Source organism: Bemisia tabaci, chromosome 3, assembly GCF_918797505.1.
Source record: "Bemisia tabaci chromosome 3, PGI_BMITA_v3".
Taxonomy (NCBI): Eukaryota; Metazoa; Arthropoda; class Insecta; order Hemiptera; family Aleyrodidae; genus Bemisia; species Bemisia tabaci.
The window spans coordinates 25,210,565-25,235,212 of NC_092795.1; the positions used below are offsets into that span (position 1 = coordinate 25,210,565).

At 41.9% G+C, this 24,648-nt stretch overlaps 1 protein-coding gene across 1 annotated transcript in view; it reads right to left on the reverse strand.

Annotated features, from left to right (window-relative positions):
- LOC109031146 (uncharacterized) overlaps positions 1-24,648 on the reverse strand; it is an 81,487-nt gene that overhangs the window by 6,659 nt on the left and 50,180 nt on the right. Inside the window, exon 2 of the mRNA XM_019042496.2 lies at positions 7,942-8,077. Coding sequence (XP_018898041.2) covers positions 7,942-8,077 — 136 coding nt within the window. The remainder of the gene's footprint in view (positions 1-7,941; positions 8,078-24,648) is intronic.

Consider the following 24,648-nt stretch of genomic DNA (forward strand, 5'->3'; position numbering starts at 1 on the left):
CCTTCCTAAAGAACCGGCGAGCAATAATTAAAACTGCTGTTAAAAAAAAACAGAACTTTTTATTGAGAGAATACGCATTCCTTCACACTACAGAAAAACCTGCAGAAGATCGCGATGACTATGAAGAGAGAGATGAGTCTAAGCTGCTGCGCTGCCTTCGGCACGTTGGCGTTGCCAACGTGCTGCAGGAAGGCTGTAACAGGCGCCTACAAACCTAGAGGGATACTTCATGCATTGCGCAATGCGTCAAGTATCATTTTAGGTTTATAGGCGCCTATGCGCGTGTCACGCTGTTTGCCCAGCGGGCAAATGTCTGTACAGCCTGTACATGTCTTTACAGATTATATGAAAGTCTGATACAACGTCTGGTGTTGCCAACCAGTCAAAATATAAGGTACGTTCCTTTTCCCCTCTATTGCTAATGATACCTACATCATTGTGTGCGGTTTAGGGTCTCTGGTTTTCAGGTAGGATATTTCGATCTGTGCGGTATCGGATGAGGACGATTAGAGAGGCGGAAGAAGGAAAAGAAAACGTAGAAGGAGAAAACTCAAGTAGCATTTTTCAACGGAGAAATCGCGATGGTTTGAAATGAGGTTGTGATTTTTTACGATTTTTTGGAGCTTTTATCGCCAGGATCATGGGTGGCGGCGTAGCCACCTTCGGACAAAGTTTAAACTCGACAACAATGGAAGCTGTACGTCTGAAGAAGAGAGGTGGCAGCCAACCATATCAACGACACCTGAGCGATTATTCTCAACCTTCTTGCAATTTTATCTCTAAAATCGCGCTCGATAAAATCGAATTTTACCTCAATTTATCTATCACTATTTTTTGCTCGATGAAATGGCGATTAGGTATTCGCCGTCGATGAAATAGCGATCTCATTGCAATTTTGTCTCCCAATTTCGAATTCATCCCCACACCTGAAGATAATATGTTATGAGTTCTGAGGTATGCTATCGTGCTAAGGGAGAACACCGCACCGTGCGCTCACTCAAATTATGCTAAAAAAAAGTAAGCAAAGTACAAAAACGTAGTCACTGTTGGTAAAATTAAATGTTTTTCCTCGTTTCCAGCTACTTTGGATTGAATCGTAAATAAAATACATCGAAAAATTGAAAGACAAACAAATTGAAATTTTTAAAATAAGTTTCCATTTTATGAGGGGAAATTTGGCAACGTTCGGCGGCTCTTACGGCATTTCCTCTCTGAACGGAAGTATTGCACATATGTGTTTCTTCAAACCTCCTTATGCAGGAATGAGCCAGTGAGCCTATGACTTGATTTCATGCAATTATATCCGAGCTCGAGGCGGTCAGAGGCTGGAGGTGGGATAGCACGGAGAGAGTAGTGAAAGTTGCGTCGCGGTGTTTTGAAGGCACTCTGACAAAGCGCACTCTCGGATTGAATGAAGAACTGGAACAGAATGTCGGTTGTTGTGAACAACGAGATCGAGATCGCAACCATAAATCGAATAGAGAGAGCATGGAGTGGAGCTGATTGTAATTCATTCCATCAGATAAGAAAGAATCGTGTGTATCAAAATTGATTTGATCAACGAAATTAAAAACAAAATTAGCATATTTTTTCCACGATCCCCGGTTTTGTTTTGACGAAGCATCCGGTGATTTTAGCCGAACGAGTCGCATCAAACTTTCCATTCCATGTTTCACACATTTGGTGCTGTCGATCGGGCTAAATACATATTGACACTCTTTTTTGACCAAATTTTCCCCTCTTTTTTTCTTATATTTATCACACGATCTTTTGTGATATCAAGAACAACACTGTGAGAAAAGTTTCACGGGAAGGAGTACCGGATGAAGAGAGCAAATCAAGTCTTAACTTCAACGGTTGCACGTACCGTAGTCTCCAATGTTGCAGTTTTTCTTTTAAAATATTGATTTTTCCGGATAAAGGACAAAGCGACATTTTATAGTAATTGGCCCAGTCCAGGGGATTACTTTCCCTTGCGAGTTTTTCAACCTTCTGGTGGAATCAGGGCTCAGATCTTTGAACTCTAGCATAGGCAAGATGAAGACGCATTAGAGATCTGACGAGAGGAGCAGAAGGAGGAGAAGAAGAGGAAAGAAAAGAAGATACGACGAGAAGAGAAACAAGAACACTAAGGAGAAGGAGCAGAGAATGAAGAAGAAGGGTAGAAAAAAGAGGGAAAATACAAAAGGAAAGCAGATCAAGGGGGAGAAAAAGGAGGAGAAGAGATTTAAGATGAGGAAAAATTAAGAAGTACTAATAAGAAGAAGAGAGAAACAAGAAGGAAAGAAGGTGAGAGAGGGACGGGAAAAAGAGATTAATACTTTCTCGTTCTTCGTCTCTCTTTTATTCTTTTTCTCCTTCTGTTCCTTCCACTTTTTCTTCTTTCAAGTATAATATTAATGATCGCCGTCAATCGTCGGTACGCAGTTACGTACCGATGTCTAAATTGTTATTCGTCGGTTCAGTACGGATGTATCAAATTATGATGATGGCATCACAACCATATCCAGTAAAATAATGTCAACGTAATCAGTCGGAGGTGATGATACGCTGTTAAGATCAGACTTACGCGCGCCTGTATAGCGAAGTCAGTCCTATCAATCTGACGAACAACCATCTGATTTAAAAATTAGTACTTTTTACTAGAGCGAGGCAATCTGACAACGCGGGGTGCGAATTCATTAGCCCTGAATCAGGAATGAGGCGCGATTTATTCTAATCGGGCATCGGGCGATGAGATGAATGCTGAATGAAAGTCTTTCACTCTCATTGAAACGATTTGTCACTGGACTCATCAGGAGCAGGACTGGCTCCACCGATGCCCGCTCGCAGAATCCTTCACGCCGGACACTCGAAAAGCGGGCGGGATTTTCCGCGACTTGGCAACCGTGGACGCGGTCGCAGCGCGGCTCAATGCACTCGTGAACCACGCGCACGCGCGCCCTTTCAATTTTTCACTTTGCCCCTGATAAAATTCTCCTGGACCGGAACCGAGAGCAGCTTTTATTCGAGTCGCTGAAGCTGGGAGGAGGAGCACTAGCGAAGAAAATCGAGAGGAGACCTTGTGCCTTGGATCTGCGCGGTAAGTGTTCGAAAATGTGGGTTAATCCTAAAGCGTATTTTCGCGTCAGATCGGGCAGAGCGTCTGAATCCGATCCAGTGAATCCGTATTTTCTCGTGAACCCGATCCTCGTTTTCGGGGCTCACCAAACCGACGGATGGTGCTCATCGGGATCCGTCCGTGAAACACATCCTCCGTGATTGGTCAATTTAGGAGGCGGCAAATTTTGCAATTTTTAAAAATACAGGTATAAAAAAATCTGATTCAGAAAACGAGAAAAAGGGATAAAATCTCTCATCACTCGAGAGTAAAGTAATTCCGTCGTCTTTCGGTGATACAAGAGACAGAACCTTTAATTGGTCGAGTTAAGAGAGAAACCAAATACGGAATTAGGCCTGGAGCGGCGCAGCGCACAGAGCGATGATGACGAGGACTTGAGATGAAAAGGAGAAGCCCTCGCCTATGTATTAGCGCCTACACGACTGCATGAATACTTCACGCATTGCGTCAAACACAGTGCGGTCAGCAGCCGTCGGCGTGATACGTATGGCGCCTACGAGAATGCATGAATACTTCACGCACTGCGTCAAACGTCAGCAGCGGTCGACGTGAAACGCATAGCGTCCACAAGACTGTAGGAATAGTTCACGCATTGGCCGAATACATAGCGGTTAGCGCGGCGCGACGGCGGAAATTAAAATTATTAAATCACATTTATGTTTGTTCTTTCATAATTTTTTCGCTCATTTCTTTTAAATGGAAGGCCTTGTTCACATAGAGCTAAGTTTACGAAATTTAAGCTGGCGCCTTGTTCTGGTCGACGAGTTTCGAGCCCGGTGTGCGCCGAGCTTCGGTCACTTATTCGATACATTTTCCATCCGGATTGGTGATGTAGGATAAGTAGTAATTCCTATTCTCTTTGTTTACCTGTATCAGATGGCCGGGTCCCCTTGTATCGAAAAAGTGACCCGGCGTGACTCAGGACTCTCGGAATTCGACACTGGAAAATGCTGAAAAGTGGCGCCAGCTCTTCCATTTACACTACGACTCTGTGCACTCTATGCCCATGCAACAAAATCAGCTCTGCTTTCACTTTTTTTTTCAGTGGATTAAAGTAAAGGTAATTATTTTTCGACAGCTAATAATTTAAAAGGCAGCACAATCAAAACGTTGAAAAAAAATTACGAAATTATTGTTATTTTGCCCAAACTAGTCTCCAAAAATACCATTTGAAAATTGAGCTATAGAACTCACTTTTTCTTCTCAATGCGTTAATTTTATCGGTGTCATAAGGTGGACGATACCCAGATATAGCGCAAAGAGGGAGTGTCGAAAACCCTGAGGAAAGGAAAATTTTAGAATAAACATATACATGATTTTTGTGAACTTTTACTTGAAATTTGACGCGAGGAGCATTAGGCCGGTTTCGAGGATTGTTTTCTGAAAAATTTGCAAAGTAACGTCACAGGTATTTTTCCAAAAAGAGAGAAAAACATCGAACAAAAGACGACTTGTAAATGTAGGTCGAAGGAAATTCTATAAATCTTGCTCGGACATCTAATTTTTTGCGATTTCGAGGACTGGCGACGCTGTAATACACCTAGGAAGTCACTAAATTTTGAGGAAATTGAACATGTTGCAAATGAAAATCAGTAAAAGTTTACTACAATAGACGGCGCTGAAATTAGATCAAGAAAGAATCCAAACGTCCTCTTTTAGTATCGGACGCCACGAATTCTGAACTTACACTGTAACGCCTGGATACAACTATTCGAGCTCCACGGATGGCCGTGTTGCATACGCACGTAGATGAAGGCGTTTTGGCTCTCCAAGCACTCATCCCTCCATGCGCGGCGCAGCGCAGCGGCATACTTCATTGCTATGATCCAAAATGACAGAGCTCTTTCAATTTTTCGTTTGCACTACGCAAATATCTCCAAGGCATGAACAGCTGCTCTAAACATCATGCTCAGCACATCGCCATATCAAAACTGAAGCTCAAAAGAAACAAATTCTACGCCTGTATGCTACTATTCGTGCCTGGGAGATACGTTCGTTGTACAAACGAAGAATTGAAAGCGTTTTGCCATGTTGGATCCTCGCAGAAAACCAAACCCAGTTTTAGCAATACTGAGTTGCAAAATTTACATTTTTAACGAAAATTTTTTCGGTTGAAAAAAACAACTTCAGTTGATCCATTTTTATTTCCTGCGGCATATAGTATCTCCAGGCTGGCGATATAATGGGTATCAATATAATCATTCAGCTTTAACGCTTTTTTGAACATGCATATTTTTGGAGACTTAAACGCAGAGTGAGAAAAGTAGATATATAAGTACGGAGGAAGAAGTTCCTCCTCCCTTTTCTCAGGAGAACGGGGGAGGAATGTGCGTCCCTTACGGCTTACACCTCCCCCCCCCCCCCCTTGGATTCACCTATGCGTATTTATCTACTTTCCTTACTCTGCGTTTAAGTCTCCGAAAATACGCACGGTCGAAAAAGCGTTAGTGCTGAATGGTTATACCGATACCTGTTTACCCATGAGAATTTACGTTCCGCATAGTTGGGATACGGGTTTGGATACCCTTAATGGCTGCCTAGCCGTAAATAATGTATCGAGATAGTAGTGGACTTTCACACATTTTTGACCGAATGTGAGTTTTGAACACTGTTATCGAATGAGTTTGATCGATAATTCCCTATCTTCACAATGCTATATATCGATCAATGTCATCCGATAACGATTCAACAATCGTTTGATCGATAACTCCCTATCTTTACAATGCTATATCGGTATCGATCAATGTCATCCGATAACGATTCAACAACCGTTTAATAATCGATAACTCGACCCTATCTTCACGATGCTAAATATCGATTGATGTCATCCGATGACGATTCAACAATCGACCCACAGGTGCTGGAGAGCTATCCGCAAATTCCATTGCAGCGCTCGGCTAGTATAATTATGACATTGCTCGCCGTAACGCATTCCCATATGTGACTTTCATTTTCACTCGTTTCTACTGCATACATATGATACCATTTCCATCGGCGCAACATTTTATTGTTTCCTGTCCTCAGCATGATGGAATTCTATAAGTACTAGCTTATTACTTTAAACGTTAAGCAATCGATGCAATATTGCTGCAAGCAATGGACAATATGCGAGCAATATTGCTGTGGATAACCAGGCAATATTGATAAGTCAACATTAAGAAATATTGTTTGTAACTGGGTAGTGTCCTACTCATGTTAGCCAAGGTTATTTTGAAATTCTTGAATTCAGATATCGATGGCCAAATTGCAAAACCTCGTATCAGTGTTTCAAAATGTTCGTTCCTATTTTATTTTTTCGAAGAGAAACATACATGTCGGCTTTAACGCTTGAAATTTTTACAGAATGTTCTGCCAAGAGCAAAGAAAAAACAGGGAAGTTTTCGAGAAATGACGTTGGCTGGTTTTCAAAAAAAAAAAAAAAAAAAAAAAAAAAAAAAAAAAAAAAAAAAAGTATTAAGGAAATCTGCAGCGTCGCACAAACGAAGATACGCGGTTTCACACTCTAGCCATCTATATTAGCTGTGTACCTGTGTCGTTTCGATGTGTAGGTACATGTATATAAAGATTATGATTTTAAAGTTCCTTTTTGGACAGGGGTCCATTGATAACAATTTATCAAAAAACACATATTATATTGGGTCGAAAGTATGAATTGAACGGGACCTGTTATTTCCTCCATCTGGAAGAAGTCTGAAGAAACGACGATGAGTATGACTCCTTAGTCATTTCGCATCTCAAAGAAAGTGAAACAAAATTTTCATAACGCGGTAGGATGTCACTCTTGACATCTTGTAGCTTCTCTACGCTCTTTTGAACGGAACTTGATTTTTATAGTAACATGAAATATTCGATAATAAGAATACTTAGTTCATTTAAAATCATAGGTTGGCAATGGCTACCCTATTAGGACTCAAAGTATTCGCAGAGACTATCGGTGAGGACCTGATGGATTTTCGGATTTTCAGATTTTCAGACACGGCCAGACTCTCTTCAAGCTGTGTCAGTCAACTCCAGCCCTGGAGCCCCATGTAAGATCTCCCAGTTGCAAGAGACAATCAGACTCCATTCACAAGGATATACCTCAATTTTCATGCCGAATTTGGCAACGGTGTGCGGGCTCTCATCCACCAAAAAGATAGAGCCGTCAAAAATTCGAGCATTCTACGACTGAGGAAAACCACGGATTCCGGAGTAAGATCCGTGCGAAACTTGAAATTCGGTCTCAATCATGACAGTCGCGCGCGAAAAATTAGCGCGTTTCCACGTTCGCTTGATTTTTGGACGTTCCTCGTGGTGCGGTGGGGGGGGGGGGTGGTTTTGTGTAAATCTCTCTCCGTCTCCGTCCGCTCTCCTCTGGACCTAATTGACTCGGAAGAAAGAGAAAAGAGACGTGTCCGTCCTCCGACCCAGTCTGAAGGTCGGAGGATCACATTAGACACGCGACAGAACGGCAAAATATCCACTTGAGTATTGAAGTTAGGCAATTTGATTTCAATTGCATTGAAAGAAACAGTAAGAATGACCCTTCAATCAGTTGATAGGCAACGGCAACATGCAGAACACTCTAATGCTCTTGCAATACGTTTATAATGTAATTGCAATTAATTGAAATTTGTGCTACTCGGGGATAGGGTTTCTCCTCGGAGGAATCGAAGAGGTGTTCAGATAAAGGAAGGAGACAGGGGATTTTACAAGGAAGAAATAAGGGAGTGCCGACTTCCTAGAAGGCTTCTGGAAAATAAGGGACCGTGGTAGTTAGACGTCCTAGAGCGCCAGAGAGCCCTGTGAAAGCGGCTTTTTTATGGATAAAATAAATGTACCTTGTTTATTACAATCGCAGGTGGCCGCAAGCAGACGGGCTTGCTTCTTGAGGTGAGGATCACTGCTGGCCAGAAACTTGATGTCGCTCTGGCTGTGCGGGGAAACTCGACCACCGGACACCAACAACCCACACGCCTGCAAGCAAAAATGCATTCATTTTTCAAGAGACAGCACACAAATAAAAAGTAAAAGTTAAATACCTACATACAATTTTGGTTCGAAAGAATGTCCAAAATTTTATCGGGCCATATCAATGCCTCGGCGAGTAAGTTTGGGCCTGAGCGGATGGCCAAATTAAAATTTAAACTCCTTTCTTGAACCAGTCATTCCTCTTTACTTTAAAAATTGAGATTCCTTGGAAAGAACCTAGGAAAAGTATGTTAAAATGAGTTTGAATGCATTGTTTCCCGAGGCTTTCATGCAATACCTTTAATGAGTTTAGCTGCCTTTTTGGTCCACGAGGCCTCCTTCAAATGAAATATCCTATCTCAGAAGGAAATATGTACCTACATTTTGAAGCCCTCCCCCCTCCCCAAATTGTGCAATCATGATCGGAAGTCATTTCGATTTGCTCTGTGATGACTGGTGATCAAACTGGTAAGCGATTAGTTGGGCGAACCTAATCTAATTTGCAAAAACTCGCCCAGCAAATTGTCCACCCTAACATTCACCAGTAAGGCAGGTTATACACTCAACAATCTATCATATCAGGCGAAAAATACAGTTGGCCTCTAAATTTAACATTTTACCTCACTCAAATACATTCCCTAGATTGTAAGTGGAAGGTCTTTTTACTACGTTGTCTTTGTCCATACTCTGCCAATGAAGGTACTCGACGTATTTTCATAGTTAGCGATTATGATGACTCGCGTAGCTAGCCCACAACAGTTTGTTCACCCTATGAGCCGGGGATTATCTCATGTGATACGGACAAAATGCGACGCGCAACGCAGGATAATCACGTGTGACTGCGGCTCCAGGCGGAAAACCCGCAGAACAAGCTCCGGTAAACCACGGGGCGTCGGTGGGAAGGTGCGTTTTTTGTGCGCGCCGGGCAATTCGCCACACCGCGAAAGCCGTGTCATGTGCAACAAAGCTATGCAGTGGGTAAACTATGGCACTGTGTTAAATCGCCGCTGATCAGTTACGAAACCTACGCCTTCCTCGGCGCTGTTAATTTGCATTCCGGCAACTGGGATAGACCTAGTGAAGATTAATGTCGAAAGATCCGTAATCCGCGGTGAATAGCTCGCAGCTCGCGTGGAAAAGCGCCCGTGTGCCTGTGCGTGGGCGCCTGGTTGCCGTGCGTCATGATTGCGGTAGGTACCGAGTGACAATTTTCCTCAAAATTCTCTTGGGAACACCTCGGATGAGTTCGTTGCGTTGAGCAGTCGCAGAGTCGTTATTTTGGTTCTTACACAGTTAGCATGGATCGTGGACGACAATACACTGCGATAAAGTAGAATAATGGAGAATGTGCAGGTATCAAATTTTGCGAATTTCATGTTTAAGAGGAAACTCTCAGTGAACTCGGCATGAGAATATCCTTGATTTCTAAAATGAACGATTGTTAGATGAAATATGACCAAATGACCTAATCTGCCAAAATACATGTGTTCAAGTGAGAAATGCCGGCTGATGACGCCACAAGGCGGCAGATTTTTTCACTTTTAAATAACGTCCCATATCCAATACAAACAAATTATGAAAAATACTGCAAATGCAGCTCATTGAGTACTCGCAAATGCAGCAATAAAAAAATTTCGTGCAAATTCTCCAATGGCTCTCATATAGTCAGAATTGCAAATTGTCTATTCACCCTCATGAAGGGGCTAAAATAATCGCATGAAATGCAGGTTCAGATACACCATAAAGACGCACATTACGCGTTTTTCGTCCCCTAACTTTGAGATGCTGCCGCAGGATCAATTTTTGAAATTTTAGGGTATCCCTTGAGCTAAATATATAATGCAGAATTAACTCATCTTCTAAGCCGTGGTATAAAGTTGCGTCTCATTTCCCTCCTTCCCCTACACTCACCTCCTATAAATAGCATTTTCGTCATAATTATGAGAAAACCATGACAGCACTGCAAATTGCCTCAAAAAAGTCTCAGAAAGTAACAACTTATCGGGAAATCGACAAATCGCCAATTATGGTGCTGGCTGTCTACCTTCCTTTTCGAAAGCGCTTGAAGTTATTGATATAAGTTGCAACTTCAATCACTAAACATCCTCTAACTTCAAAATCCCCTATTTCATGAAAGATAAGATTATGTATCTACACTGAGAAAAAGTTATGGTTTATAAGCCACTTAGTGGTTCCTATGAAACACCATTAATAGTTATATATGATCCCTGGTAAAAATTGGCAGTAGAATCTGTGTTCCAAAATACCATAGACTTACAGCCGGCTTTAAGATTTAAAATAGCTTCTATAGCCGGCTACACAATTTTTTATAGCCTTTTACAGCCGATGGCGATTAAGCAACAGCCAGGCGATGAAGTGTATGCTAAACGTTATTAATTACGGATGCTAGGACTTAGTGAGTTTTTGGAATACTGCTCTCTTTTTGGGCCGTAGTATCTTGATTTATTTTGCGAGGAAAGCTCCGTACTTTTGATGGATGCCTGCCATTACTAATATATTAGAGCGCCTTCAGTTTCGTATGATGCTGTGCAATACCTCTGGTGTGAAATAGTTGCTTTAAGCGCCGTGGCACGCCGCGGCGCGGCAGGCGGGCAGCCAGCGCGAAACGCGCATTGGCGCCTACAAACCTAACAGAGATACTTCACGCGTTGCGCAATGCGTGAAGTGTCCCTGTTAGGTTTGTAGGCGCCAGTGCGTCGCCGCTCTGCTTTGTGTTAGACTTTAATATTTAATCTGGCGAAGCCAGCGTTATTCAACTCATGATTTTGAAATGTTTGCACATCCTGTATGGATTATTCTCATTTTAATTGATGAAAACAAATACTATATATTTTAAAGGAAAATATAATGTGTGTTTTGTAAATATTAAGGTGGTTCCGTATATCAAACTTAATGATTTCCAAAGCACACGAATTTCTACACAATTTCTTATAGCCTTTTATAATCGATGGCGAAAAAGCAACAGCCAGGCGATAAAGTGTAAAGCCCGGCGATAGGAACTATGGCCCGGCTGGATAATTTTTTATCGCTTCGTATAGCCCGGCGGTATGATTTTCTCCGCATTCTACAGCCAGCTATATGATTTTCTGTATCCTTCTTTAGCCGGCTATAAGAATTCCAATGGTATTTTGAAACGCAGCTCTTATCGCCAATTTTTTCCAGGGATTGTCGGTCTGTAAACCATACTGTGGTGGCTCGTACCATAGTATGATATATATGTATACCGCAAGTAAGGATCTGTACTATTATTATATGTTGCCTTCATTACTATTAGTGGTGTTCCATATGATCCACTAATTGGTTTAAAAGCCATAGATTTTTCTCCGTGTAGCATGGTGGCTCAGCTTTTAATCCTTTGCTCAGATCTATTCACAGTGTGTAGGTAATTATTATATTGTCAACGACTTTCGTTACGTTGCTTGTGCCTTGCATAACGTACGCACCAACCAAGTTTTGAGCCCACCGAAATTCAAGCCCCGCTTGCTCCCCCATCAGCTCGTGTTTTCTCGTAATTTTCATGTAAACGATGCCTGGACAGTGCTTTGACGAGTTTTTCAAGTAACATGATTATTTTAAGATAGTTATTGCTACTTGCCACACACGCAGGAGATTGCGATTGTGATGTCAATGATCCTTGCATAATATGGCAAAGCTAGGTGCGTGTGCTTTAATGCGTGCGCTTTAATGGTCAATGGCCTAGATTTCCGGAAATAATACTCTATATTGTCATGTCCGTCATGGCCAATCAATAAAGCGTTGGGTGCGTCGAGAACCGGACTTAAGTCTTAAATTGATTTAGCAAACATGTCCTCATGCGGATGCCCAAGTAGCAGTGATCGCGATAAGTTGCGATTAGATCGAATAATGTATCGGATTTCATCGACTTCGATTTATTGCAATATTATCGAATAAAAAATTGTGATAAATAGCGATTTCATCGCATGAATTTGCAATAAAATCGCGATTTCATCGACGCAATTCCGTTTATCGCAATATTATCGGGGAAAAATCGTGATGAATTGAGATAAAATTTCAATTTTATCGAACGCGATTTTATAGAGATAAAATTGCGACAAGATCGAGGATTGTAACTCAGATTTTGATGTTCCTAGTGATTTTATCGACAAAAAATCGCGACTTGATTTCAAAATATCGTCATTTTTCCGTTGAAAAATGCTATTTGGGTTCAGGGAAGTGGGGATCTCTTCTATTCGACGCTGTTCGATTGATTGAGGCTTATCTCTGTAATATTTTTACTGGAGGAAGAACATTGTATAAAATTAAGTTCAAGATCAGCTCAGAGGGGAAAAAAAAATTTCAATAACAACTTTGATACATCAGGAATCCACAGATAAAAATAGTAGTTTTTAAAGTCCTGATTATATTTTATCTGCAGGAATTCCAGTAACCATAGTATCAAATTTCTTTCAGTGTTAATCATGCATTTGATTACCTATGAGTACCAGCTGCGCGTGGTGAGCAGCGTGTCAAAAATCTGATACTGATACTTTTTTTGAGCATCATTTATAAGCAGGAATCTAAAACAGATTGATCTTTCTTTCCTGTGCAGAAAAATTTTCGATCCAATTATAACCGAAGTTTTTAGTCGCAGAATTGGAATTTCGGCTCAGATAATTGAAGTCTTCAAGAATATGAGCCTTGATACGGCTAACAAAACCTTGTGTCATCTGCTGGCTGATTATTGAAATTAATAAGCAAAGCTACAGATAAAAAACACCGAGGGAAATTGGAGCAATGCCCATTGGTTAAAACGGATGGTTCGTTTAGATTACGGGGGAAAATTGTCGACTAACTATAGGGTCTCGCGTGGTATGTCGATAGTTAGTCTATTACTCACCTCCTTCGTCCATTGCAAACATTCGCTTCTACCAATAGGATAGCTTCATTCTTATTGTGTATCCTTCGTTCGGCGCTTTGTTTGTCAATTTCAACATTCAGTCCGGAGTACAGCCTTGCTAAAGAAAATCGCTGGTATATGAACATTGAACATACGATTGAAAAATTTTCCCCCGTAGACTTTCATTTTTCAAGAATGTTAAAAATATGTATAATCCCCTAGATTTGCAGATCCTTTTGATTTAAGTACGTCTAAAAATCCGTCTAAAAAGAATAAATACGTCTGAAAAATTTTGGAAAAAATATCATCCACAAGTCTCTCTGAAAATGCCTTTTTTATCGGAGAAATTTTGGCAACGCCTGAAGGCTCATATGTGTTCTTCCTCAACAAAGCACAATCTCGTTCATCGCGAATTGAGAAGGGATAAAATAAAAATAAAAAATTCACTTACACAATGGAAAACTTTTTCACAACGTGCAGCACCGCCAGAGACTTAAACGCAAAAGTAGAAGAAAAAAAAAACTAGCTGCTACGGTCCTATCTAAATTACTCTCTCACTTCAGGGCCATCTCACGAGATAAATGGGAGAAAAGTTTTGGAAATATTGCGAAATTTATATATGGTGATCGCAGCAGAAAGATAAAAATGAATTATTGCCACTTTTGGCGTAGTCTTATTTGTGTGTTTCAATTTTTCAATCATTATCGGGACTAAAGCCGACGAAACGTCACAATTTAATGAATCAAAATAACTTTAAATTCACTCTTGTTTTTTCATACACTGTAGCACGTAAAAAGAGGAAAAAAGACGTTGCATCTTCATAATCTCTTCAAATTATTTTCAACAAAATAAGGTTATATCGTAAAATAATTGCCATCCTCTCTTATCCTATGCATTCATTCCGTCCTACGTTTCTCCCTGCTGGACTCTCGAACTATTCACTGCACTTTTTTGTTCGCTGCATGATGAATGAACGACTCCAGCGGATTAGATGAAGCCAAGCGCAAATAGATTAATACTTCCATTCTTGCAACGAGCTTTGTTCACTTTTCTCTGGCGGAAAAACGCATCGGCGGAAGCGATGGGATAATTAACACCTGCAGCCGGCGAATATGGGATAGGCCATTTGACCATTTCCCTCGGTGAGGCCGTAGCCGTCCGTATTTTGCCGGGCTCAGAAGAAATGACTTAGGAGCATTCAGCCGTTGCCAAATTCTTTCTTATATTAATACGAATTTCCCGGCAGACTTAAGATTTTTTTTCCGTTAATTTTTTCGGAGTATGCGCACTACTAGACAAAAATAAAGACGATCAAAGCATCCAAATTCGTGAACATCGTTTTCATAAATATTAGTCATACCGTATTCGCCGATTGATGAGACACTTCTCATGAAATGTATTGCAATAAAACTGAAGTAGGTAAGTTCAAATTTTCATCGCATTGCAAACTCGCCTTGTTTCTGACACATCTATCTCATCTTGTTGATTGTTCAAAATCGGCAATTATCGACCAAATTATGTAAAAATATTTCACTTTCATGGTAGAAAATTTCAATTTTATTTCAATATTTCTGTGACACTCGGGTTTGAGGAGCGGGATCTGATGTGCATAATAAACGCTATTTTCTCGTTTAATCAGTCAAATTCGGAAAGTTTTGATACGTTCATCGTAATCTAGGTACGTATTATTTCGAGAAATGAACATACATTGTAATCTTTAATATCGCACCCTGTATCTCAAGTAGCAGACGCGATAAGTTATGAATTGACCGGACATTAATGTATCGCAATTTTATCGACATCGATTTCATGCAGTATGATCGGATGAAAAATTGCGATTTTATCACATGGTCTTACTATAAAATCAGGATCTTATCAAACGCGATTTCATAGAGAAATAATTGCGACAAGAATCGCTCAGAAGTTGATGATCCCAGAGGTTTTATCGTCAAAAAATCGTAAGAAATTCGCAATTTGATTTCAAAATAACGAGATTATTCCGTTTAAAAAAATGCCATACTTGGGATCGCTCTATTCGATGAATTGCACCGGAAAATTTTACAGCAAATTATTTATCAATGGAAACTTTTGTAGGGGACAGTCACAAGACAATATTGCAAAAAAAGAGATAAAATGTCACAATAAGGCCTTGTCTCCACGGGACGTTTTCATGGGATTTGTCCCAAGTTCGAATCGCAGGAATGAAACTTCTGGGATTTTTCCCAGTTACCGTCTCCACGGGACGAGGCTCATACAGTCCTGCGACTAGTTTGCGCGGGAAGATAAATTAGTTAAAGTCGAGTATTTAACCGGGATTCAAATAATAATTGCATTCAATTGACAATTAGACACATTATTTTAACTAAACAAACATTAACAATGTAGTAATGAATAAAATATCGCACGATTCGTTTTCACTTCTTCTTCTTCTATCAGTGGATCCTAGGGGTACAAGTACCATACTTGGTACTGGGAAAAATATCGATTAACTCAATATTTTTCCCAACTTCGTAAGTGGGATTTTTCCCTGGGACAAATCTCGTGAAACGGCTCGTGGAGACAAGGCCTGCGACAATAATATACAAAAGACAATATTTTATAAGTCCGCAAATATGATTAAGATATGGGCGGAAATCTGGCAAGATTTGAATGATCATACGGCGTTCTTGCCGAGCGCGGCTGCTGGTCGGCGCGGCATCGCTCGAGTGAGCTGCGAACAACTTATTTATCGGGCGGACCAAACGGGCGGTCGACGAAAATAAAGTATTAATTACTGCTTTCCCTAGGCGGCTGAACGGCAGGATTTTCAAGAAAACCCCGGCCGCCTCTCCCTTCCGCGGTTGTTATCCCATTGAATCTCACAGCGTGCGATTTTGACCTTGCGACTCTAATCGCCGGGATATCCTCCGCCATTGCCGCATCTGCAATTTAACGAGGAAAATTCGAAGTGAAATGAGCCGCCCGGAGCAGAAGTGGGGCAATTCTATCGCGACGATTTGAAATACAAGTTTCCCTTTTCCAAAAACATTTCTGGCGCACTGAAGAAGAGAATATGTGCGTTAGTTTTGAAGGAAAACGGTAGTTTTGAAGGAGTATCGTAACTTACGGGAGTGAGGTCTTGCAACTGAAGAAAAGAACTGAAGACATGCTTAGGCCAACTGAGATGGACTTTTGGCGAAGGTCTGCTGGGATATCGAGAAGAGAGCGTATCCGCAATGAAAAGGTACGCGAGATAATGGGTGTGGAGAAGGACATCGTGCTCGATATCCAAGCAGTTGGTCTGGAATGGACTGGACTTGTGCGAAGGATGACAGACGATCGGTTGCCCGAGCAGGTTTTCGATTGGGTTCCTCCCGGAAGGCGACGGCGTGGACGTCCTGTGAAAGGTTGGCGACAAGGGTTGGAGGAGGAGATCAGAAGGTGCCAATTGCCTGATGATCTCTGGGAGGATTGGGGGCAATGGCGATGGGCGTCGCAGAGCGCGAGGCGGCGCTATAAAAGCGGCTTTATGTATGTAGTTTTGAAGGGTCGCATATTGTATCGGTAAATTATACTTTTGGATTAGTGATTAGACCAAATAGATACAGGTATAAAAGTGGTTTAATATATTCCTAGATGCATTTCGGCCAAAGGGGCCATCATCAGTCTGAATCAGGCAGTTCTGACGTTGGCCCTTCTGACCAAAATACACCTAGAAATGTGAAGAAGACCTGTATGCCTGCATCTTCTTGGTCTAATCACTAATCCAAAAGTTCTACAAATTTCTCTCTTCGCGTAGAGTGCCTATACAGCGAGAGTATAAACAGACGTGAAACTCCGAAAATCCATCAGGCCTTCACCGATGCCTCCGCGAATAAAGTTAGGGCCCAGAGATGCAGCCAATCTATGACTTTCAATTATCAAGAGCGATTTACTAATAAAATTGTTAGGAACCGTCGTCTATAAAGCACGTATTTGACTTAGTTTTTGCATAAATTTCCTCCTTTTTTCGGAGGAACGCTCATTTATGTACATTCTTGGCCATCTTGTTAGAATTGGAATCTGCAGGCTGCAAACTGGCAAAGAATTTTTTTGTGTTAGAAGTTGGTTAGAAGAATGGCCGCACGTTTGGGCCCTAAGCCCTCCATGAAGCGATCTGTCCACACTCTCGCTACATAGGTACACTGAAAAAAAAACTCGGGCCGTGGGAGCCGCAATTACGGGCTATATAGACATACCGTCCGTTCCGGGCTCAAAGGCCGAAAATTCTGGCTTCTGGAGGCGTAGCTTTGATTGCTCCGGGTTCAGAGGTCGAAGCTACGGCTCCAGCAGCCGGAATTTCCGGCCTTTGAGCCCGGAACGGACGGTATGTCTATATAGCCCGTAATTGCGGCTCCTACGGCCGGAGTTTTTTTTCAGTGTACTCTATCTTCGCGCAATTGGAAATCCCGCGCAAAACGGCAACGGCCTCCAACGTCGGACGATCCGCACTGCGTTGCGACAGATGCAGCGTGGAAAACCGCGAGTTTCGGCCCTACTAAGCATGAAAACTCGCGGGACGGGCCAAATTACGGCCGCACCGTCGGGCTTTCCAAGCTGCGCCCGGGGCCTGGGGCCCGCCTCATCCGATCTATTATTGAATCGAAGGACGGATGAGCCGGGCCTATTCTCGCGGCCCATTGTAGCCGGCATCTAGATCGTTCTCATCCATGCATAGCGCGACCAAACCACGTATTTGCGCACAGTTTCCACTGAAGTTACGAGGTTCCACTTTCGCGCGGCGGTACACTAATGAAGACGCAGCCACGCACTTTCATCTCGATCGCCGATAAAGGATTGAGGCCCACCCTCGTGCTTTGAATACAGGAGAATTGCAGGTCGATGATTATAAGGGACGCGGTGTCAGATCTAATGTTGGCAAATTGAGCATGTGTCACAGCGCTCCCATTGCCCGGAACTAGTACCGAATTTCGGAGCTTTTGAGATTTTCCTGAATTTTTCCCGAAACTTTTGAAATTCCCAAAATGCTCTAGTTTTTTTTGCATTTTCCAGAACTTTCTCGGGACTTTTGAAAAATCTAGGAAGAATTCCGGAACTTTCGTCGGTCACGGAGAGGGAGAATCGGAACAAAGAAGTTCCGTATCCGGAACTTTTGATGGGTATGGAACGGGAGCACTGCTATGTCAATGTCACCCAAGTGATGTCTCGGAAAGGATCACTGAAAATGCTCCGGATTAGAAAGGCGTAGTCTGACCGTGCTAAGGAATACCGCAAGTAACAGGATACTAGAGTACTATATAAGGAGAGAATTGCCATCTCTGTGCCGCTTTCTGATTGGATCATCAGTTTTAGGCTATCATGGAGCTCCAAAGTCGGTCCAACGTAAACAAACCCGACCCAGAGGAACACTCAGCCGTTGTCAATATGCATTTTTTTTTATTCACCGGGGGAAAAGCTTTGAGAGATCCCATCTTATTTTCTGAGGCATGGCATCATCGATTAATGATGCTGTGTCTCGGAATATAAAACGGGATCAACTAAAGTTGTTTAAAGTTCCTCCAACAGAGAAAGTTTAAAATATTAGCGTTCGTCAATGGTAAAAAAAGTAAACGTTGGAACGTTGTATTGCCAAAACGAGCCTTGAACTCAAACTGAAACTTACAGCAAAAGATTGTCTCATCGTGAGGTTTTGTCCGGGCCACGTTTGAACCAAATCCGTGAGTCCTTAAAAGCGGCACTTATTTGGCGGACTCTCTTCGCTTGGCCTTTTCTGGCACTTTTTTCACCATTCTCAGTAACCCAATACCATTGTTCTTAAAGTCTGAATAAAATCTGAAAGTTGACATAGCAGACCCTGATCCAGTTCTGGCCTTCCGAAAAATCTTCCCGAAAGATAGAGGCCTCTTTTCCGAAATCCCGTCACATATTTTCCAGAAGTGCAGGTACCACAGACATAGCAGCTTCACGACACCGCGATGAGCGATAGGGACTGCGACGCGTCGCACGGGGAAAACTTGGACAGCGTCGCGGGAAATAACCCCATCGACTTTTCAACTTGAGCCTCGGCCGTTGTGTATACTTATGTAATCCAGGGCTCACGTCAGAATCGAGGTGAACGCTTCTCGTCGAGCGGTGCCCGCTGGATGTGGTCGCGGGAGCACTTATCTCCTCACGTAAAGTGAACGACGCGCCGCGACATCGGCACAATTCGTCATCCGCATTTTTGTCGCCTAGGTCTTGGTCTTGGCTCTTGCTCTCACGAAATCATGGCGTTGCTGCTCCCGAACCGGGCCCAAATACCCGAGTGAAGCCCCTGTCCGCCGTCGAAACGCTGCCAGATTCCGGGTTTGTAGAAGCGTCGATCTGCAACTTTGGAGACTTCAACGATAGGATATAAAAATAGCCGCATGCATTTTTTAGCTCATGCAGGTGTGTCGGTTGGTTCCGTTGATTACGCGGTAGAAACAGAGGGGAGATCTCGCTAGTAATAGATCGTATTCTATACATTAAACAGATGAGATTGTATCGATACCAATTCGTTCAACATGTAAACATAGCCTCAAAAGTCAATTGACTAATCTGAGGGAATGCGTTTCTTGTGATAGATTTTTTATTCTGATGAGTATCAAATGGCGATAAAAAGTGAAATTGTCAGGAGTTTTTCGAATTTTAATTTTTCCTACTAAAATTCTGAAATTTTCGTTTGAGGTTATGTTCTATTGTATTGAACCAAACGATATACCGAACCATTGTCGAATAAGATCTATAGTGCGAACGGCTTCATGGATGTAGCAAGTTTGGAGACTTCAACGCGAGGATAGAAAAAAGCCAGCTGCATACTTTAGTTAGGTTGGTTAGCTCCATTTTTGAAAATTGTCCATGAGGAAGATGAGACGCATTCCACTAATATTGCGAAACTACTAGTGTAGCAAGTTTGGAGACTTTAACGCAAGGATATAGAAAAAAAGCTAGCTGTATATTTTAGCGCAGATGTGTCGACTATCTCCATTTTCGAAAATTTCCCATGAGGAAGATAGGACTCATTCCACTAATGTTGCGAAGCTACTTTGTAGATGTAGAAAGTTTGGAGACTTTAACGCAAGGATAGAAAAAAAGGCTGCTTCTTTCTTCTTACCTCAGGGGTGTCAGCTAGTTCCCTCTTTAGCAATAGAAAGTAAAATAATTGGAAAATTAAATATTAAGGAAAATAGAATGAATATTCCATTAGAGATATGAAATGGACGTATTTCTGCCCCACGGAACCATGTGCATTATGACGTGAGCCCTATTATGCATATACTCTTAGCTATAGTTCATTTTTTGGTCAATATTCTGTGAGGATAGTAAGAGGGAGCTCCGAGCTCCCACTATTATTGAAAGTTCACTTTATGGTTGTATGCAAGTTTGGAGACTTCAACGCAAAGGTAGAAAAAAAATCGGCCACCCGTTTTTTTAACACAAGTGTGTCGGCTAGTGTAGGTATAGTCTCTGTCAATATCCAGTTAGGAAAATAGTAAGGATATCCCATGTAAATTACACAATCATTTTATATAGATGTTACGAGTTTGGAGGATAGAAAAAGTTCTGCTGCATACAATACACATATGTGCTACTATTCTGTTATAATTATTGTATTTTGTTGTATGTTTTTAATATTCTCCCCCTTTCCTCCGAAAAAAAGGATAGGGAGAGGGAGGATAAAAAAAGTGCATTTTTTTTTTCGATGTATTGTTTTTATTTTATTTTTTTTTTTGGGGGGGGGGGGCAAAAACCACTACGATCTCACTACTACCTCCCTGTTTTAAGTGATCAGATCCGTCTAATGAAAAAAAAATAGATTATATACAAAGAAAATTGAACTCCCAAGATGTTTCACGTTCTCATTAGTGTATCAGCTGATCGTGATCAACTCTCATTTTAATGCAAGATATAAGCTTTGTCTAAAGATCAATTCGTGTAGATTTAAGCACTATCGCATAAACACTTAAACCGCCGATGCACCGAAGCCTCCGTTAGATTTCAATTTAAAAAATCTCGTTTTCTGAATTCATCAATCATTACGAAATCGCTACTGATCGCCTTAAGCCGAGGATGCTGAGACTAAAATTCTATTCTCCAACTTAGGTGTGTCGGTGCAACGTTCCCATCCCACAGCCGCGATATTTTTGCTCCAACCTCTTTGGCGGTAGCGGGAAAGTGAAACTTCCGAGTCGGACACGATGTCGAATATTCGGGCGGTGAAAGATTCCCGATCGAAACAACGACCGCCGAAAACGGTTGGGTGCCCGGGCCAGGGCGAGGTGGGCCCGCGCTCCCAAAAATGTAACATCTCTGTTAATCCGGGCCCCGTGCGAACCCCCTGCCCCCCCTTTCGGCCCCCCGGGGTGCCCGCTTAGCGAGAGTGTAAATAAATACGAGACGCTGTGAAGAACGCGTCAGGTTAGGCTCGTTCGTGGTTGGCCGATCGCGTCGTAGAAAAGTTTTCGTCGCGGATATCGACATAATGAATCCGCAAAAATCCGAAAACACTGTCGACGAATTGGATTGCATTTTGCAAAAGGAACCAAGAGCATTCCAGTGTTGCTAGGATTGTGCAACTTACATTCTTTGCATAAAATTGCTGAAATCATGGAAAAAATTAAATGTATAAAGGTAATTTTTGTCTTGAATTCATAGTTTATCGAGAGTTCAGAAAAAACTTGTTTAGATGATCAGTTTATATTTGCAAGGTAAAACAAGTTGCCCAATCTTAGCAGCATTGAAATACTCTTGGTCCTTTTTGCAAAATGCAATCCAATTATACAGTGAATAAAATATATTTGGATGTGTTTGTACTAGGAGGAACTACGCTCAGATAAATAATGAATCAAAAAAAACAACGAATAAACACTTAATCCCTGATTTTATTATCTGACGTTACTTAGTATATTTAATGAAATTAATCTAGTCTATTGTAGATAGGTACGAGACATATTCCTGTATTGATAGTTACGTTTTACTTAAATAAAATGTCTTAAAAAAATTAAATCCTTTGCAGATGGACGTTCTGTTTTATTAAGTTAATCATTTCTACACAGTTCACTTTCTCATGAATACGTTCGATTATAGGAACTGTTTTCTGGTAACTTTTGTCACTTACGAAAAAAGCAAATGCAGAGATGAATTTTTATTAAATTAATGGATCAATCGACTAAAAGGAAAACGAAACAAACTGTAGGAAACCTTCCAGATTTTCTTCGCAGCAGTGTCTGATCTACCTCGAAAATTCTTGAGGCGCTGATACGTTTTCGATCGGTTCCTTCTCTCGGGTGCGGGCCCCCATAACTAACCTAAAGGATTCCTTTGTGAGGGGTTTTCAAGTTTTGTGGGCCTCTAGAGGAGTCCTGACGAGGTCCCTCGCGCCATTTGTCAGAATATCTGGGATGTCGAAGCATCGTACCCTGTTGTGACCCCTGGCCACAGACTGCCCCTGCTTCGCGGTGTAGATTGATGAGGCATACTTAATCAAATCAGTTCTGATTTTAACCGACGTAGTTCCTATGCTCGCGCACAATTTTGCATATAGATCTGAAAATTCAAATCCAAAAGATCCTACATACCTTGCTGTGACAAGATTAGACTATTTACATAAAAATCCGTAGTATTCCGAAACCAGTAGAGTTATGAATTAAGGCCCCTGAACACCACGAGGCGCTCAGGCAACGTAAAACAAACGGTTCAGCTGTTGCGTGTTGTTTACACTTAAAGCTACACCGGCAAAGGGTGGGAAACGGGAAAACGTGTCGATTGACTGATTAAGCCGCGCACGGTGGCGTACGCGCAATGCGTGAAGTATCCATACAGTCTTGCAGGCACTATAACAGCGCGCACCGCGCACCGTTCCGCACCGTAGAAAACACGCAATGCGTGAAGTATTCATGCAGTCTTGTAGGCGCTAACATGCGTGCCATGCCGACTGCAGAGTTTAGAGCGATCATTCAAACTCGCGCAGCGTTTTTCAACTTGTGATTTTAAAGTTTTTTACCCAGGTACACTCTACATGGACCATTTGTCATTTACTCTGATAAAAAATTAAAGCACTGCATAAAATCCAATTCATGTTTTTCTCTTTATTTGCATATCGATGGCCAAAGAGCGAAACCACGGATCTCCGTGTGCGACATTGCAGGGCTCCTGTCTTACGTTTTTCATTTTTTCTTTGAATAGCTGGTCAATGTAATTTCTTGCAAGTTTCTTCGATTTTCACTCTCTGTCGGGAGAATATTCTGTGCTAATTTCAAGCTGTAAATTTGGCTTGTTTCTCTTTAAAAGAATAAAATTGGAGTGGAAATTCTGAAACATCACAATGGATGTACATGGTTTCGCACTTTGGCTATCGATGTTCATTAGTACAAATAGTCATGAATGAAAGCATTCAAAGTGCAATTTTAGTGAGAAATACCATCAGCGCGCTTATTTTTGGTGAACATGTCTGCAATCATGCTTAATTTCAGTGCAAATAACTTAGAGAGCTTTCGTTGTTTAAGGGAAAAAACCACGACCGCACAATGCAAAAGTGCGTATACACTGGTAATTTGAATCACAGAATCTGGCGTACCCTGAATAAGAAAATGCACGCTTGCAAAGGCCTAATTTTGGCAATCATTAGCCATTGCGATCCATTGTTTGTTAAATTTTTTTTCCATTAAATTATGTCAATTTTTCGTTGCTTTGCACTATTTGGATAGTGGATAGATCTTAGTCGGGACTTTCGCATTGTAGATTCACCTCGAGTAGACGGCGAGTAGACACGCGGGCCGATTATCGACAAAGCAATAGACAAAGAAGACCTACGGAATATGGAGCTATCCCATTGCTTGAAATGGGTGGTTCCCATAGACTAAGGGAGAAAATGGTGGACTAACTATCGGGTCCCTCGTGGGTTGCGGTTACTTCGTCTATTACCTACCTTCTTTGTCCATTACAACCACCCGCTTCTACCAATAGGAACCCTCCATATCTTCTTTGTCTATAGCTTTGTCTATCGATTTCAATAAGCGGCCCGCGGGCATACGACGACTTGACCGCATTTCACGGGATGGAGCATCGATTTGCACACGTCGTTGGTTATACATCGCGTGTTTGGGCTTATGGTGCAGGAAAACCCACAAGAGGGAGCGACAAAACCCACCGGGCCGCGACCGCGACGTGAGACGGAGACGAAACGGCACGGGGCGGCGCGGGGCCCCAACGAGGCGCGTAAGCGTAATTGTTGCGCTAATCGACCGCGAAACTGGCAGTTGTCATACATAACTTATCACTTGTTTTACTCGCTCCTTTCTTCCATGCCCGGTCGCCGCCAGCCAACTTCCATCAACGTCTCTTTTATGTCTCGTGGATCTCCACTTTACTTGCCGCGTGACAGGCGTACCAGCGGGTTCATTGTTGAAATTTATAGACAAAGCTATAGACAAGAAGGACAAAAGCGATGTGGATGGATCCTGCAGGTGGAAGCGGTGTAGAACATAGAAGGAAACAGAAAGGCACACTGAGATACATAGGAGAGAGCACAGAAATTAAGGCACAACGAGATTGAGGAGTAGCAAAGTAAAGTTAGAAGGAAGGAAGAGAGGAGAGGAAGAAGAGGGAGAAGAAGAAAAAGGAGAGAAAGAAGAAGGAGAGGAAGAAGAAGGAGAGGAAGAAGAAGGAGAGGAAGAAGAAGGAGAGGAAGAAGAAGGAG